A 17,044-nucleotide genomic window follows, 5' to 3' on the forward strand; every position below is an offset into this window, starting at 1 on the left:
ATTTTCACTGATCAAGATTTTAATAATTTTTATATATTCTATAATACAATATTGTTAATACTAAATATTTTTCACTATCTAAACATTTTGTAAATGAAATAAACTAAATTAAGTCCTCGGATATATTGTACTCGAAATCATTTGTTCAGTGAATTATCATTAGCATAAAATTATTAAAGACATGTATAAATATTACATAATTACAAGAAAATATTTTTATTTACATCTGAAATATTTTCAGATGTAAATAAAAAAATTTACATCTCAAACACGTCTTATAAGAATAATTACAATATTTAATTTCTATTGATATTAGTACTTATAGCATATATTTTACAAATTTTGAATATTAATAATTCAGTATATTACAATATCTTTATATTACATGAAATATCACTATAATACAGGTATCAAATTTGTCATTTTACTTAAAAATTGTTATAATTTTGTGCGATTTACACAATTGTATAGTATTCCTTTTAAGTAGAGAATACATTTACTACTGTCAACTGCAATGATATTTTAACATTATACCAAACACAATGAATATTCTTTCTAAAAAGCAAAATTAAATATATATGGTTCTACATTATTACGAGGGTGAGTCAAAAAGTAAGTTGCATTCGTCTATAACTTTTTGTATATTAAAAATATCTTGAGGAAACTTGGCAGCAAAGTGACAACATTTCTCAATACTTGTGTTCTAAGGTTATATTGATATTTTCGACATAACGATTGCCTTTCATTTGTTATCAATCGTGAAACATATCGCGTTCGTCGGATCGGACATTCACACTCGGCACGATCCACGAAGATATACTAGAAAAATTCAAGTGAAACGTATAGCAACTTCCGTACAGTCCAGACCCAGACCTTTCCCCTTATGACTTTGATGTCTTCAGGCCAATAAAAAAAGATGTTCCAAAGTGATACTGCTCTGATGAAAAAGGTCGAAGTGCGACGTGAAAATGGTTATCGCAAGTTGAGAGACAATTCTTCAACGATGCAATAGAAGAACTGGTATCGTGATATGATAAGTGTCTCAATAAACATTGGGATTATGTAAAAAAGTAGTACTTAGATTCTATTTTCAAATAAATACTAATCAAATAAAAACTAACTTCAAATACTGAATACTTCATTTTTTTAATACAAATACTACTTACTTTTTAACTCTCCCTCTCATATTAGGTTTACCAAGATACACTGTATCAGTCTTAATCAGATGCTGTTTTAATATATTTCATTATAGCATCAACAACTTCTCTACTGGTAGCTTGTCCACCAAGATCACGAGTATGTATACCTTGGTTAATAGTTCTATTGATAGCATTTTGAATTAACGTAGCATGATGCTTATGTCCAAGATGACGTAACATATCAACAGCAGCATTTAACATTGCAATAGGATTGGCAATATTTTTCCCAGCAATGCCTGTACCAGTATTACGAGTACCTGGTTCAAACACTGTATAATGGTCACCATAATTTTTACCTGATAATAATCCAGCACCACCTAATAAACCACATACTACATTTGATACAATTGCCCCATATAAATTGGTTGTTAACACTATATCAAACTGATGTGGATTGGAGACCAATTGCATACAAGTATTATCAATAATCATATCATTATGAGTAATATCTGGATAATCTTTTGCAACTCTTTTTGATGTTTCTAAAAACAACCCATCAGAAAGCTTCATTATATTTGCCTTATGAACTGTGGTAACTTTTTTTCTTCCATTTCGCTTAGCGTATTCAAATGCATATCTTGCAACACGTTCAGAATTAGTAGTTGTAATAACCTTCATACTTTCCACAACACCCTGTACACTTTCATGCTCTAACATAGCATATTCCCCCTCTGTATTTTGTCTCACAATAACAATATCAATATTTTTATGCCGTGAATTTACCCCAGGATATGATACACAATGTAAGACATTTACATAAAGATCTAACTCATTTCGAAGAGCAACATTTCGGGAAAGTACACCAGCTTCTGTACTACGAGTTTCAATGTTCCCTTTTAGTGCTACACCATTTCTACGAATTGATGTAATAGCATAATGTAAATCAACATTGTCATCTGCATTTGGATCAATATCTACATCTTCAAAATCTACTGGTACACCTGCATAACTGAAAACCTATAAAAAATATATAAAAAGATTATATAAGACTTTCTGCTTTAACATATTGTTTAAAAATTTAACAGGACATTTAATGTAATAATTTAAAGAATATAGAAGTAATGACATATACCTAAAAGATCATTTTTTACTAAAGGTATATACAAATTTTGTCGTACCTCTTTTACATAGGTCATCAACTCTGGACCAATTCCAGCACCAGGCAAAACAGTAACTGTGTGTCGTCCTCCATAGTGAGCTTTTGGTATAGGCATTACCTTTTTAATAGATGGAGTTTTATGTTGTATTTCAAATGCAGAGAGTGAAGCACATCTATGAATTTGAGATACAACAGTTTTTGGACGTAAATACTTAATAACTGATCGGGCAGCCATTTTGAGTATTATTCTGCGAATTAATTATAAAATATAATTAAATTTTAATATTAATTATTTAATATCAATAAACTACATGGTTTGATCACATACTATTACTTTACAAATTCTATTTTAACAATACCTTGAAAGTCCTTGCCAACAATGCCAACAATGCCAACTCCAAATTCCAAACTTCCAACGCCGTTTAATCCATAACTTTTATAAAGAGTGGAAGATCAATATTAAAATTTTAAATAATAGTGCCATCTACAAAAATAATCTTTAATACCATGCACAGTACAAACTTTATATAACGTTAAATATTTTTTAATACTATTCTGTATATAATGCGTCATGTTATAACATTATATATTATAATTTTTATAAAAGATTTAAAATATTAATTATTTGGCTAAATTATTTGTTAGAAAAATTAATTTTAGAAATGATTGCAATACATCAGCAAAATATTTATTGTATTGCAAATCAAAAAGTTTCATATTTTGTTTTACTAACAACTTTTATATAAAAATTACCAAACAAATGATATTCTTTAAGAAAAGTTTAATGTATAATGAATTTAATGTTTAACACTTCAACAAAAACCATTATTTATAGTAAAAATGTATTATATTTTAATGCCATTTTTGTAATAATTATGATGTTTTGCGTTTTAAATTAATAGATATTTATAAAGAAATGTCAATGACATAAAATATTTTTTTACCTCAATGAACAATAAATTTGTAAAATCATTTGCGAATGATATGTTGGTCACACTGTCATTTTTCGCGGCAACGCGGTAATAAGACGCTAAAGCGCCAGAAAGCCCGCCGCATCATTCGTAGTTGCATCTTTGCTCAATTTGTATCTATTCTCTAAGTAAGTATCATAATTAAAAATAGTGGCCAGACAGTTATAGATGTAATCATAATTAATATTAATATTAGTTTATATTATTCATTAGCGATTAGCTTTTACCGTAAGTTCACAAGAAAAATCTTTGATTGCTTCCCGGCTGTCGTACCGCCATTTTGCATCATGGTCGTTTCTCTTAGCATCTTTAAACCTTTTTCTTACAAAATTGTTGAATGTATTGTTATTTTATACTGAAATAATTTTTCCAAAGTTATTTTTTGTATGAATTTATTATTTATATACAACGAATTATTTTGACTATGACTGTATATTCAATGTCAATATTTTTTTTTAGTTATATGGTGTATAATTTTTATTTTAATATCCTTTGTTATATATAAAATATATTTGCAGTATTAAAACAGAATGAGCAAAGGGAAGGAATCATCCCCTGGAGAAAGTGCAGGAGGAGAGGAATTCAGCGTTGAAAAAGTTTTAGATAGGAGAGTGGTTAAAGGAAAAGTATGTGATTTTGAATATATATTATACATATATATTTCTTGTATATTTGTTAAGATTACTGTTTGTTAACTACATATTGTTAGGTTGAATATTTTCTAAAATGGAAAGGATATTCCAATGAAGAAAATACATGGGAACCAGAAGAAAATCTTGATTGTCCAGATCTAATTGCACAATTTGAAGAACAACGCAAAAAGAAAGAAGCAGCTGCCACTGGTAAACGGCATGAAGATAAAGAACAAAAGAAACGAAAAAGTTCATCAGGTGGTCCTGTACTTACTCATACTAAGAAAAAAATGACTGAAGATAAGAAACCTGAAGGTAAAATTTATTTTTAGCTCCTTAAACAATATATTTAAATAATATACATATAACATGTTTTTAATTACTTCGCTTTAATTGCACATAGGTTTTGACAGAAATTTGGAACCTGAACGAATTATTGGTGCAACAGATTCAAGTGGAGAATTGATGTTTTTAATGAAATGGAAAGGAACAGATGATGCAGATTTAGTTCCTGCTCGAATTGCCAATGAGAAATGTCCGCAAATTGTGATAAAGTTTTATGAAGAACGATTGACATGGCATAGCCCTGCTCATGACGAAGAAAGTTCAGTAAAAGCTGATGCAGAGTAGCGTTCAGCCTTCCGATATACATATACAGCACGCTTTAGAATATGTCGTATATAAAAAATAGCGTGTACAAAATGAAAAATATGAAGATTTATTGATCATTGCACAGTCATACTATAAATTTTAATGTTTTTTTTACGATTATTGATAACTTAAAAATTAAGAGATAGGCCATCCTTATTATGTTATTGTTAGTCAAAATATAATTACTCTTAAACTTAAAAACAGGAAATATACTTCCATAAAATCTATACTCGCAACTTCTTTTGCAACTGTTACATTTTTGTATAAGGATCAATAAAAAGTTTATTTTTCATTGTTAATTTAAATGTAAAGTTTAGTATGTCCAATGTAAATTAGAACAGTATGTATTTCGAATGTAACGTGTTTTTTTATGTAATTTTTCCTCTGATTGCTTAATTTGCAATTAACTTTTAAGTAGATGAGCGTGATTATACGATAGTTGTGGTTGTTGCTAAAGAAGTTGAAAGCTTGATTATTTTTATTCAAATACAACGTGACAGTGTACAGTAAGTACAAAAATATGAATGAAAATAATCTTTTAATTTGTAAAAACCTTTTTGATGATAAAAATACTTTTACATAAGATAATAGTGTTATTATAGTGGAAGTATCGAATATTTCTGTCAAAAAAAAAAAATAAATCTTTTTACTGTTTTTGTAAATTAATCTTTTACATAATGCATCAAATTGAAAATATGTTAACTGTCTATTAACGATTTAAATTATCTTTTTTACAACATTCAGTATCAACAATGTAATGTAGATTAATGTTTTTGTGTCTAGTAATTATGAAAGTAAAGTAAAAAGATGTTTTAGTATATAGGTATATGTGTAGTTCCTTAATTTGTATAACGTATCAATTAAAGCATCCATTTTTTGTAATTTATAAATGCTTTAAATCTTTAATACGTTTGTTACTATTGAAAGATTGTTAACGTATAACATACACAATTTTTCTGGTGGCAGCGAACACGGCAAGAAATGCATGCTATATAAAAGCTTTTAAAATATATTTATTTTATAATTAATGTTTAACCCTTTTTACATTTCTTTTAAAAATTTTGGAACCTTTCCGTTTATTTCTATTTAAAGAATTTCTGAGTTTCTGATGTCGTTTAATCTCCCAATCTATTTGTTTCGAACTTGCACCATCCAAAGTATTAAATGCATTTGTGCCACCAGTTTTACCTTTTTGTTTACTATGTTCTTCTAACATTTCTGCAAATTTTTCCGCTGATACGAATATGTTGCTATCAATTCCTTTTGAATTTTTATTTTGCTTCTTTATATTTGATTGAATACTATCATCCAAAGCTTCATCAATATCTTCATCAAACTCCAAATCACTAGCATCATCGTCATCTAGATCAATATCACTTAAATTCTGTAATTCATCATCAGTATTATCATTATCTATATTTTCTTCTAACTCATGTACATCGTGAGAATTATTACTATCTTCACTTTTATTATCATCAAAATATTCATCTTCTTCCTCAATATCTACAAATATAATAAATGTTTATTTTTAGTTTTCATATAATATGAAATATCTTAAAAATAATTTCTGGATTAAAAGTAAATTACAAAAAATAGATACATACCTTTCTTCTTTCTTCCACTTTGAATATCAGCTGCAATATCTAAATCTCCAAAGTCTTTATTATCTGTTAATCTGTCTAACATGTTGTCAAATTCTTCGCTATTAACACTCTCTATATCATCATCTTCAACTTTAAGTTCGTGTTTACATTCTTTTTTCTTTTTTAAATATCGGTATAAATATAATTCATCAACTGGAATGCGTTCTTCTCTTTCATTGAGATATGACATACTATCAATTGGAACACATCTAATACCTTTAGGTGTATACCCTGCACGTTGTGCTAAAGGGTCATTCCTTCTCTGCACTTTTTTATCTTCTAACTTTTTTGGATTTTTAAAAACATAACGATCTAGAAAACGCATTAAGGATAAATCTTCTAACGGGTCTCCTGTGTAATCGATTGGTTTCCCTATAATTATAAAAATTATATGTTACAATTTTAATATGTTAAATTGATTTTATATGCAAGTAATACATGTGAAAATAATTGTACTGTGAAGTACCTTCAAGAATAGTATTTGCAAATAATGCAACACTTGGATGATAATGCTTAGATAATGTTATGAACTCTATATTTAGACCTCTAGTTATTCCAGCATAAAGGGGATTGCGACAAAAGGGGTCATATTCCTTATGTGAATCGAAATCAATTTTTATGTTATTTCCTGTTTTATTTTCAGAATTAATTTCCTTATCAATATTGTGTTCAGATATAACATTCGTTAATAAAATGGAGTCTTCTAATTTGAATCTATCATCAGAAGGATAAGAGATATTTTTATTTTCTGGACTTAATGAACTATCTTTAGATTCAAGATCTTCATTTTCAATTTTGATAAAATCTCGAGGTTTTAATAATAAAGTTTTTAATTCCTTATTTGTCTGTAAAACTTTGGATATCACATATAAAGTAGCACATGCCATATTTGCAGGAAAATATAATATGATTTGTAAAGTTCTTTTGACAAAAGCATATGAACGTTGTTTGTTACGATCATTTTTGAGAACTCTGAATAATAGATTAAGAAACAGTGCACGTTTGTTTGCCACCCCAATTTGTGGATCTAATAATTTCCGATAAAAGGTTGAATAAAATCTGTTTGATTGGGCTTCATCTTTACCTGTAATCTACAGGAACAAAAAAAAAAATAAAAACGTTGGACCTCTTATAATTAATATATTATAATTTACATACTTACCTGATATAATAAGTTAAGTGCATTTAAAGAAACATTAAAAGATCCAATATGTACAACTTTGTATACAGAGTCTATATAATCATTCAATATATTTGAATCCATGTTTGCAAATGGATATGCTCTATTTACACCAGCTAAAATTGCTCCCATCATTCTAGAATCTGGCTCTCCCTTTTTTAAACAAGCTTTAAAAAAGGCAAAATAAACTTCAATGAGTGTAGAAGCAAGCTTTTCATCCTTCTTAGTTAGAAGAAATTGCGTCAATAAGCATATTGCATAGTATTGAGCACGTTGTGCTACATTTTTTCTAAATAATAATTTTTGAACTTCTCGTAATACAACAAGTTTCATGTTGGGATGTTCATATAATAACTTATTTAGACAAAATATAACTTTAGATCCTATTTTACCACTTGGATCTCCTATTTTGTTAACAATCAATTCTAATAACTTATGTTCTTGTTCAACATTTCCTATTAATAAATCTTTCATTGTTGATATTGCTATTTCACGATTTGCATCCACGGTATCAGATGCAATAGTAGCTAAAGACATTACAAAATGTTCATACTGTTCATGTAATTGATCTTCAAAATACCAATGAGCCATTAGTTTTTTTCTTGATAAACCTAATTTAATAAGTGCATCTCCAGAACTAAATTTGTCAAGTTCATCTAAATTTTGTTCCTCGAATTTCAGTAATTTAAATTTAGGATGAAGTAGATCTGATAAAAACAGATCTTTTAAAGATTTTATCACCATATTGCATTGATTATGTTTTGCAACTCGTACTTGATTTATAAGCTTTGTAAGTCGAGTTAAATTGTATTTTGGATTGTCTTGCACTAATACGATAGCAGCTGCTACTTTATCTGAGGTTGTACCCTGTGTTAATGCTGTTCTTAACCATGCTGTTTCTGAATCAGTACATTTTGATTCTTTTAATTGGTAAACAGAAGTTTCTGCATCTAAATATCTTTTTGCTTCATTTTTTAAATTCGATATTTCTATTTCAGATTTTGAATGTTTACATGGTTCCTCTTCTTTAGGATATTCTTCATACCACTTAGCACTCTTTGTGTTCACTTCTTTAAGTCCCTTTTTCATCTTATTACAGATGAAAATTCAAGTATTTACGTAAAAATATATTTAGAAATATTAAATGAACAATATATACTTTGTAGGGGAATATTCTTATCTCGTGGTTAACCTCAATATGATGAGTATATTAATTTTAATTTTAGTTAGGTTATATTTTCACGATAATAAAGAATATTTACTACACAAATATCAATTAATGTTATTTTAGAGAACCAAAAATTGTTAACTTTTTTACAATCTTATAGTTTACGACATGTAGAATCAGAAAGTATAAGGGGCAAGAAATCCACTAATTCGAAAGTTTTGACTATAGCTACAGTCATACACGTGTATATAAATAGGTCTCGACAATAACGTACAAGTCCCACGACTTAAACTTTTGATTATTATTGTTGTTATTGATGTTATTATTTTGATGTATTTTAATTCCCTTACTAGTATTCCCTCGCAGTATTTTAATTTCCTCACATAACGGCACCATATGAAATTTCCAAAAGTACACGTTACTGATGGTATTAAAATTAAAATGATGATCCCCCTCTATAGAATCCCTCATTGTCACATTTATGTTTAAGACCGTACCTTTGGATTCATGCGAATGATTTTGTAACATTATTAGTCACAGTTAATAAGCAATTCTTCTACCATTAAAATACCATGAAACGTAACGTTAAAAATGATTTCATATACTCTTTAACATACATTCCCATTCCTTACAATAAATTTATATTTTAAAATTTATATTTTTCACGAAATGAAAATTTACAATAAAAGATGTGGAGGAAACTTATTCATTAATATAATTTAATACATTAATATAACGTTAATAGCTTATGTAAAAGGTTTATTTATATATTTTAAAGCTGTACAAAAAAGACTCTTTAATACATACTTTTATAAATGCTTATATAAAAATAACAATTCATTTTTACTTCATATATCAAGCAGTTTGCATACTTTTTCTTTTTTTTGCTTTATTACCACTTGATATACTTTCAAGCATCCTCTTTTGGGAAGAATTAGAACTAGTCTGTCCAATTTGAGAATTTCCATTCTCAAAGAGTGATACATCTTTATCTGGTTGGTCATCAAAAACAAAAGAACTGAAGTTAAAAGATTCAAAACCTTCAGACGTTACTTTTTGACGCAACATCCGAGCTTCCTTTTTCAATAATTGTTTATCTCTCAGTTCACTTTTATTTTTTTTCTTCTTTTTGAATTCGTGCCTCTGTGATGTAGAAGTATTTGAATCGCTTTTTATACTTCCATTTTCTTGTGTATTATTTAACTGCTCTACATTATTTGTAGCATTTTTGATCTCCCCATTTACTATAGCATTTTGTTTATTTTTAGCTTTTTTCTGTGACCTAAGATAATAAAACGAATATTATTATTTAATTTTATATAACAATAAAATTAACGTTATACTTTTGTCAATTAGTATACTTACATATTCACTGGAATTCCAATCTGCACTGCTAATCTATTGTATGCTACTTTCGTATCTTTCGCAAGTGATACGTGAGCTCTGTATGTTGTGAGTATATTCCCAATGTCGTTCCAATTCCATGCTTGTTTTAAATGATGCATGTAGATGCTTCGCAATAATGTTAACAGAAGAAAAATATATCTTTGTCTGACCTCTTTCCCTATTGCAGTGCCATTAGATGTAACAACTTGTTCATTTTCAATTTTGTGCATATTAATTATTCCTTGAAGTGTAGTCATAGTACAGCTGCATAATGTTTTTTCCAGTTTCATTCTTACATCAGAATGTCTGGTGTCTAAATATACTAATCGACTATTACTATAAAAAGTTATTAAAAATTCTAGAGCATATCCTCTACGAAAAGACCTTACAGTACTATCAAACGCAAAGTCAACCTATAAAAATAAATATTAAAATTATTTATTATTTAAAACTTAATTAATCTACTAAAATAAAAACCAAAAATTTACCAATAAAAGAGCTAACTCCCAGTTACCCTCCCATTGTAACTGTAATACGCTCTTAAATAGTTGCGGGGATAGTACACAATCCCTTTTTTTAAAAAATGCTGTTAAATTTTCCTTGTAAATTTTAATTATTGTGTCTGTAGATAAAATAGCTTGCTGGGCACATCTTACAAGGAATGTACAACATTCGGCTAATTTATCACTCATTTCGTGATAAATTGATGTGGTTCTTTCTCCTTTCTCTATTAAAGCCTTAAAACGTACAATTTTTTTTTCTAATTATATGTTGATATAAAGTATAATTTCAAGTAAGTTGATATGAAGTATTATATAATTACCTTTAATATTACTATTAATAATTCTTCATCAATATTTTCTGTATCTTTAAATTTTTTTACCATTGATAATATTTTTAAACAAGATCGAACTCGATTATAAAGAGGTTTTTGATACGGATCTTTTATGCAATATTCTAATAAGGCAAAGAGAGGAAGTAACATATCAAGTACAATTGCCATTGATGGGGCACATTCTAAATAAGTTTCTAGTAAATCTATGACTCGAATTCTGAAATGGGTTAAAGCTTGGGCTGATTTTTCTTGTTTTTTGGATCGCGATTGACGATTTTCTCGAAGAATTCTAAATGCTGCTGCTAATGATTCATCTAATCGTTTTCCTTCTTCCTCGCCGATGTTATCTACATTTATATCATCATCATCCATTTGAACGGAAACATCACCTAATGCTTGACTTACTGCCATTCGTAATCTATCAGTTAATGTCTCATCTTCATTTTCACTCATTGATTCTTCATTTGAATCAGAGTCATTATCCGACGAAGTCTCCATTTCATCATTAGTATTTTCTCCATCACTTTTATTATCCTCTTCACTGTCAGAATCCGATTCTACATCTGATGAAATTTCTTCTTCATTATCATTACTATTTCTTGTTACAAGTGGTCCTTTCTCATTTGTTACATCTAATACCTAGAAATAGAAAATTCGAAATATAAGAGTCACTAATTTTTTAACTACATTTATAACAATTACATACTGCTAATATTTGATGTATAGCTGTTGGCGTCACATAGGAACAAATATGTGGGAACACACATCCCACTAATGATCGTAACAAATGGCTATTTTTAGAATAAAAAGACAATAACAAATCAACAACTACTTCTACCCACTCTGGCTCATCATTTAGCTTTTTATTACTACCAGTTTTATGCTTTCTAGTCTGTTTTAATACTCTTTCATAACAACTTTGTAGTTCATCAATAGCCATAATTGCCATTTGTGGGTCTGAGAATAATTGTAAACCCATGTGTAAATTCATTGTATGAAATACTGGTACAGCTTCTGTCTTTTTCGTATTATTTTCTAAATTTTTTATTGAATATATAACTTTCTCCCACGAATTTTTTACTTCATTCGTTAGTGGATTCCTTAATTTCAATGTTTGCTCTTTCAAATTAATATTCACAAAATGAACTAATTCACTTAATATACTTCGTAGATCATTCAACCTTGGTAATTTATGATCTAGTGCATGATAAAATGTTTCCTTAAATTGAGCTATAAACAAAAAGGGTACAATTTACAGAAACAAGGAAAAATATATGCGTATATTATAATATTAAATATATAAATAATATTTACGAGCTAGATCTACCCCAACATTAGGCACTTCACATAATCCATAAGTAAATAAAAACTTCAACTGATCTAATCTCCATTCTCTATCCATAAGCGTTTTAGGATGTCCTATTAATCTAGTAAAACATAATAAATAAATCAGATATATTCAGAAATATACGTAAATTACTGCACCAAAGATAAAACATATTAGATGCCACCTCTCGAAATATCAAATACCTTGTTAATAAATGAGCAGCATAAATTCTTTCAGCATTTGTCCAAAAAGATTCTGCTTGGACATTTGATTTATCCCTAGATATTGTATTTTCAATTATACCTCTGTATATTTTTGATACTTTCTTTATACCATCTAAGTTCAAATTTCCAGTAAGCATTTGAATTATTTTTGTGCCTGTTTTTTTTTCGATCATTAAATCACCTGGATACAATATTAATTTCTTTAATACAGCAATTTGTATTTTTAGTTTAGTATCATCACTGTTTGTAGCTGATATTAACAAATTTAAGACTTCTTTAAATCCAAGAAGTACTTCATCTTTGTTATGATTTTTAGATCCAGAACATTTTTTTAACATATGCTGCACATAGTTTGGTGACAATAATGATGGAAGTATAGATTTATCTACGATATTTGACAATATCAATTTCAGGATTTGTATAACTAAATATTCATCAGTTTTAGATGGCTTTGCAAATTTCTGATCTATACGAGTCCAAAAATCGATAATTAGTTCAGTTGATTTTAAATTCTCACAAAATAATTTGAATACTGGATGATGACATGATATAATTCTGGATAAGCCCTAAGCATTAATAATGCATTAATTAATATACCTTTTACAAATAATGTGCATAAATCAAATTATAGATTATACTTACCAGTAGTACTTTTACTATATCATTCATGGATTCTTTAGTAACAATATGTTCTGTACCAAAATGTGTTTTTGAAAATTTATCATTTACAAGTGATGGACATTTATTCTTTATTACTAACAAAACATAAAATGAATCTAATGTTTGTTCTGCCCATGGCTTGCCAAATTCTTTTTCAATAATTGGCCAAATTGATCTTTTAATACAATTAGTATCAACTTGATTCACAAATTCAACAAGAAATGAAACAGAAACAAATGATAAATAACTACGTTGTTTGCCTGCACTGATAAGATTTTGAATAGTTTGTAATTGTATTGCACTAGAGCTTTTTGAGAGTATTTTAGACCTTATTAATGCTCCATATCCCAATATGCGTCCCATATAAATGTCACCATTTTCCTGAAATGATATAGTTGATACTAAATACAAAATACTTACTATGATAACATAAAACAAATTGATTTTCTTACACTTTTGCTATTGCTGTTTACTGGTTGTAATTCATTGTCTACTATAGATAAAAAGTTTTCTATAGACGTATCAGGATTCATTGTTAGAAAGCCTGTTAAAGTCGTATAAAAACCTATACGTGAACTCGTTTTTGAAGAGCCTAGGCTTCGAATAAGCCTTTTCATAGCATACTTAAATTCTTGACTATCATTGTGTTCCTAAGACATTATATTTATAAATAATTTATCGATTAAAACACTGATTATTTTTCAACCTATACAAAAACGATTTATTTTAAGGTTATCTTTAAATAAACACTTACTGAATTTTTTTGAATTAAATATTTCAATAAGGCAATCCCACCATGTATTCTTTCTGATTCTACTTCATTTATAAGTTTAGTAAAACAATCAAGCATTTTACAATCTACTTTACTTATATCTTTCATTTCAAATTTATTTGAAACAACCTCTGCCACGTGCATAGTCTCGTCTGCCATCTTGCTTTAGTTCAACTAGAACTATGTTAATCTAATAAGTACCTAGATGAGAAAAATATCAAAACAGTCGAACAAATTAATATTTTAACAATCTTGCAATAATCGTTATTTAAATGAAACACATAATGAATAGAATATGAAATTAAAAATGTACGTTTCATTTTTTAATTACATAGACTGTCAATCGTTTTCGTTAAAAATTTCGTACCTTTCTAAAACTGTCGAATTGCTATAAATAAAATTTTTTAGTAATATTATGCAACTCAACTACATAAATAAATTATTTTCTAAAAAGGACTTATCATAATCTATAATAGTCGACAAATTCATATCAAAAGCAGCAGCGATTGTATCCCCCACTACAAATTCTTAATCGTTTCATAAAATATTGTCAAAATATACTAATAGGTGAAACGGTACCTGAACTAAGTAAGTTTGCATAGATTCACGATTTCAAATTCTTTAGTGATTAGAGAAGTGCCATCTTGAACATAGTATTGTACTCGACCCGCGCGGTCCCGGTCAGTTTCGTGTATGCAATATGGCTGGTCGAGGTGGTTACGAAGATTTAAGGCAAGTATAGGGTAAAATTTCTTTCGTGTACGATAGTTATTGAGATTTTTCGATATAGAGCAAGGGTGATATTTAACCATTACATCGAATCAGTAAAAAAATGTTTTTGTTCTTTAATAATTTTGCGATTTTAAGGTTAAGTGAGTTTCGATTAGAGTGCAGCGCAGCACCTTGCAGATATGGTACCTTCGACACGCGGCTTTATTTTGGCCGGCCAAACAATAGTCTATCTTAGTCATAGCATTAGTAACGAAGATGTTAACTTAGAATTCGTGCGATATACACAACCCATTTGTTTAGAAATACTATTTAATACAATACACAAAAGTAATTAACTCTACATAGTTTGTTAGAATATGTGCTTAAGAAAGTTAGTGCCTAAATGAGTGCCAGAATTATAAAATTCCACATACTTCTGCTATTCTTTAGTTAATACTTGAAAGTGAATACAAAACTTTGTGTAATTTTTTGAAATATTAAATTACTATGTATCAATTCTGAAGTGTTCAATGTTATTTTTTATTAAATGAGGTTAAAAAGTAGTGAAACGTAAAAGTGGTGCTACATTCTTTTACGAATATTAATTGTATAAAATTTGTACAAAGTTCAGTGTATAAAATGTTTTTATAAAACAATATTTAATTTGACAAAATTTCTGTGTATAAATGTAAATTGCTTTTATGCAGAGATTATGGGGGTGGATATCGAAGTGGCAGAAAACCATTGCCAACCGAACCACCATATACCGCATTTGTGGGAAATTTGCCAAATGGAATTGTACAAGGAGATGTTGATAAAATTTTCAAAAAACTTAATGTTAAAGGAATCAGATTGGTGAAAGATAAAGAAACTGATAGGTAAGTTAATTTTGATATGATTATATTATACATCTTCTGTAATGTGAAAGTTGTTATCTTATCACTGTCTTACTTATTATCTTATTTTGTTTTTATAGGTTTAAGGGCTTTTGTTATGTTGAATTCGAAGAGTTGGCAGACTTAGAAGCTGCATTGGAAATGGATGGAGCAGTAGAAGTAGATAAAAGTGTCATCAAAATAGATGTAGCAGAGGGTAAAAGAAATGATCGAGGAGGTGGATTTGACAGAAGAGGTCGCAGTGGCGGTGGTAGTGGAGGAGGCTTTAGAGGGAGAGATGGTGGCCGTGGTGGATATGGTGATGATTTTGGAAGCAAATCTATGTATTCTAGTAAGCGTTATGCTTTGCATAACGTATATCATAAATATTTTAAGTTTGACTTCATAAACTAATTTGATAGACTCAGCAGTAGTTAAAGTTCCAATGCAAGATTTCAAATTTTATTTTAAATAACTGTTTTAAAATAAATTCTTATATTGTGTATGCATACACATATACTCAAAGTATATATATACACAAAGGCATATTGTTATTAGAAATTAAACTTTATATAATAACTGTGCAGGAGGCTATGTAGGTCAAGGCCAAGGCCAAGGTCATGCTGGTAGACAAGGTAGTACATGGGACATGAGGGGTAACCGGGGTAACTATAGTCAGTTTAATGATGATACAGGAGGTGGAAGTCGAGAATGGCCACGTAATGCATCATCTAAATCATATGGCAATAGACCACCTCCTCGTGGAACTGGACCTGAACGAAAACCATTTCATGATGAACCATTTCACAAAGATCCACCTCCAGGTTTGTCTGTATATAAATATTTTTCTGAAATTTTATCTTTAAAATGATAAAAATAATTCCTAATATTGTTATTACAGCTGATACAAGTGGAAGAAAACGTCTGGTACTAGCACCAAGAACAATTCAAGATCCGATAAATGCAATTGCTGAATCAAGTAAATCAAGCTCAATTTATGGTGGTGCAAAACCTCGGGAGGAAAAAATTAATACTGATGACAAGTAAACACATTATCATTATTAGTTTCTGATTCCCTAAATTTCAGGGAAAGGAACTTTCCCAACAAAAATATTTGAAAACAAAAATCAAGATCCTCTAATTTCCTCCAATGTAGTGGGGAAAATCTCTTCTGAGATGAAATTGGAATAATTTTTATTTATCCCTAAGGGGAGTCTTCCCCACAATAATAATGAAAAGTGATTTCATGAGATTCTTAAGTTCGACGTATTTGACATTTTTAATTAAAAATAAAAATTTTTCATCGAGTGCCCCCCTCTCTTTACACTAACTTCTTAGTTTTAAAAAAATATAATAATAAATTGGAAATGTGAAGTAAAAATTGTGTGCACCATGCATGCTGAGTAATATTGGTTATGTGTAATTATATATATATATGCATATGGTCACTCGTATCACATATGTATGTATATATATATATGTGTATGTGCGTGTGCGTGCGTGCGTGTATATATATATATATATATATATATATATATATATGTATAATATATATAAATATATATATGTGTATGTATGTATGTATAATAATATATATATATATATATATATATATATATATATATATATATATGTACACACGTGTGCGCGCACACACAAACACTTGAATTATATGTGTGTATATATATGTGTATACACGTGAATAATGATG

The 17,044-nt window shown here is 28.6% G+C and overlaps 4 protein-coding genes across 10 annotated transcripts; 2 read left to right on the forward strand and 2 right to left on the reverse strand.

Moving 5' to 3' along the window:
• Positions 1-300: 300 nt before the first annotated feature.
• Positions 301-8,586, reverse strand: LOC117207399 (isocitrate dehydrogenase [NAD] subunit gamma, mitochondrial). 4 transcript variants are annotated; one of them, XM_033447580.1, is made up of 5 exons: positions 7,358-8,560; positions 6,662-7,286; positions 6,153-6,567; positions 2,318-2,546; positions 301-2,156 (listed from the first exon to the last, which is right to left on the reverse strand). In XM_033447580.1, exons 1-5 carry the CDS (start codon positions 8,462-8,464, stop codon positions 1,218-1,220), a joined length of 3,315 nt encoding a protein of 1,104 aa, XP_033303471.1. In that variant the 5' UTR covers positions 8,465-8,560; the 3' UTR covers positions 301-1,217. The 4 variants fall into 4 exon arrangements, with proteins under 4 accessions (XP_033303471.1, XP_033303469.1, XP_033303470.1 ...); XM_033447576.1 differs by lacking the exons at positions 301-2,156; positions 2,318-2,546 and adding an exon at positions 4,597-6,055 and having other exon boundaries at positions 6,157-6,567; positions 7,358-8,586; XM_033447578.1 differs by lacking the exons at positions 6,153-6,567; positions 6,662-7,286; positions 7,358-8,560 and adding an exon at positions 2,658-2,811 and having other exon boundaries at positions 317-2,156.
• On the forward strand, positions 3,265-5,169 carry LOC117207401 (chromobox protein homolog 1-like). The gene is made up of 4 exons (XM_033447583.1): positions 3,265-3,397; positions 3,788-3,895; positions 3,979-4,216; positions 4,305-5,169. The coding sequence occupies exons 2-4, from the start codon at positions 3,800-3,802 to the stop codon at positions 4,529-4,531; spliced, it is 561 nt and encodes a 186-aa protein (XP_033303474.1). The 5' UTR covers positions 3,265-3,397; positions 3,788-3,799; the 3' UTR covers positions 4,532-5,169.
• Positions 8,587-9,276: 690 nt separating the features above from the next.
• On the reverse strand, positions 9,277-13,906 carry LOC117207443 (myb-binding protein 1A). The gene is made up of 10 exons (XM_033447691.1): positions 13,730-13,906; positions 13,428-13,625; positions 12,958-13,356; positions 12,295-12,881; positions 12,079-12,191; positions 11,471-11,994; positions 10,753-11,403; positions 10,418-10,666; positions 9,909-10,342; positions 9,277-9,825 (listed from the first exon to the last, which is right to left on the reverse strand). Exons 1-10 carry the CDS (start codon positions 13,904-13,906, stop codon positions 9,399-9,401), a joined length of 3,759 nt encoding a protein of 1,252 aa, XP_033303582.1. The 3' UTR covers positions 9,277-9,398.
• Positions 13,907-14,227: 321 nt separating this feature from the next.
• Positions 14,228-16,641, forward strand: LOC117207444 (eukaryotic translation initiation factor 4H-like). 4 transcript variants are annotated; one of them, XM_033447694.1, is made up of 6 exons: positions 14,228-14,479; positions 15,166-15,336; positions 15,435-15,685; positions 15,921-15,968; positions 16,029-16,157; positions 16,235-16,641. In XM_033447694.1, exons 1-6 carry the CDS (start codon positions 14,448-14,450, stop codon positions 16,378-16,380), a joined length of 777 nt encoding a protein of 258 aa, XP_033303585.1. In that variant the 5' UTR covers positions 14,228-14,447; the 3' UTR covers positions 16,381-16,641. The 4 variants fall into 4 exon arrangements, with proteins under 4 accessions (XP_033303585.1, XP_033303586.1, XP_033303583.1 ...); XM_033447695.1 differs by having other exon boundaries at positions 14,230-14,479; positions 15,435-15,652; XM_033447692.1 differs by having other exon boundaries at positions 14,230-14,479; positions 15,921-16,157.
• The last annotated feature ends 403 nt before the right edge of the window (positions 16,642-17,044 follow it).

The sequence above is a fragment of the Bombus bifarius genome, unplaced genomic scaffold (assembly GCF_011952205.1).
Source record: "Bombus bifarius isolate JDL3187 unplaced genomic scaffold, Bbif_JDL3187 scf7180000008030, whole genome shotgun sequence".
Lineage (NCBI taxonomy): Eukaryota > Metazoa > Arthropoda > Insecta > Hymenoptera > Apidae > Bombus > Bombus bifarius.

Excerpts from the sequence above, each read along its gene's own strand:
- LOC117207401 (XM_033447583.1), top strand. The coding sequence starts at position 3,800 with ATGAGCAAAGGGAAGGAATCATCCCCTGGAGAAAGTGCAGGAGGAGAG. Across the intron at positions 3,896-3,978 it reads GGAGAGTGGTTAAAGGAAAA|GTTGAATATTTTCTAAAATG; the intron begins GTATGTGATTTT and ends ACATATTGTTAG. Across the intron at positions 4,217-4,304 it reads TGAAGATAAGAAACCTGAAG|GTTTTGACAGAAATTTGGAA; the intron begins GTAAAATTTATT and ends AATTGCACATAG.
- LOC117207399 (XM_033447580.1), bottom strand. The coding sequence starts at position 8,464 with ATGAAAAAGGGACTTAAAGAAGTGAACACAAAGAGTGCTAAGTGGTAT. Across the intron at positions 6,568-6,661 it reads TGCAAATACTATTCTTGAAG|GGAAACCAATCGATTACACA; the intron begins GTACTTCACAGT and ends TTATAATTATAG. Across the intron at positions 2,157-2,317 it reads TGATGACCTATGTAAAAGAG|GTTTTCAGTTATGCAGGTGT; the intron begins GTACGACAAAAT and ends TATTTTTTATAG.
- LOC117207443 (XM_033447691.1), bottom strand. The coding sequence starts at position 13,906 with ATGGCAGACGAGACTATGCACGTGGCAGAGGTTGTTTCAAATAAATTT. Across the intron at positions 13,626-13,729 it reads ATTTAATTCAAAAAAATTCA|GAACACAATGATAGTCAAGA; the intron begins GTAAGTGTTTAT and ends ATAATGTCTTAG. Across the intron at positions 11,404-11,470 it reads CTATACATCAAATATTAGCA|GTATTAGATGTAACAAATGA; the intron begins GTATGTAATTGT and ends TTCTATTTCTAG.
- LOC117207444 (XM_033447692.1), top strand. The coding sequence starts at position 14,448 with ATGGCTGGTCGAGGTGGTTACGAAGATTTAAG. Across the intron at positions 14,480-15,165 it reads GGTGGTTACGAAGATTTAAG|AGATTATGGGGGTGGATATC; the intron begins GCAAGTATAGGG and ends GCTTTTATGCAG. Across the intron at positions 15,686-15,920 it reads AAGCAAATCTATGTATTCTA|GAGGCTATGTAGGTCAAGGC; the intron begins GTAAGCGTTATG and ends ATAACTGTGCAG.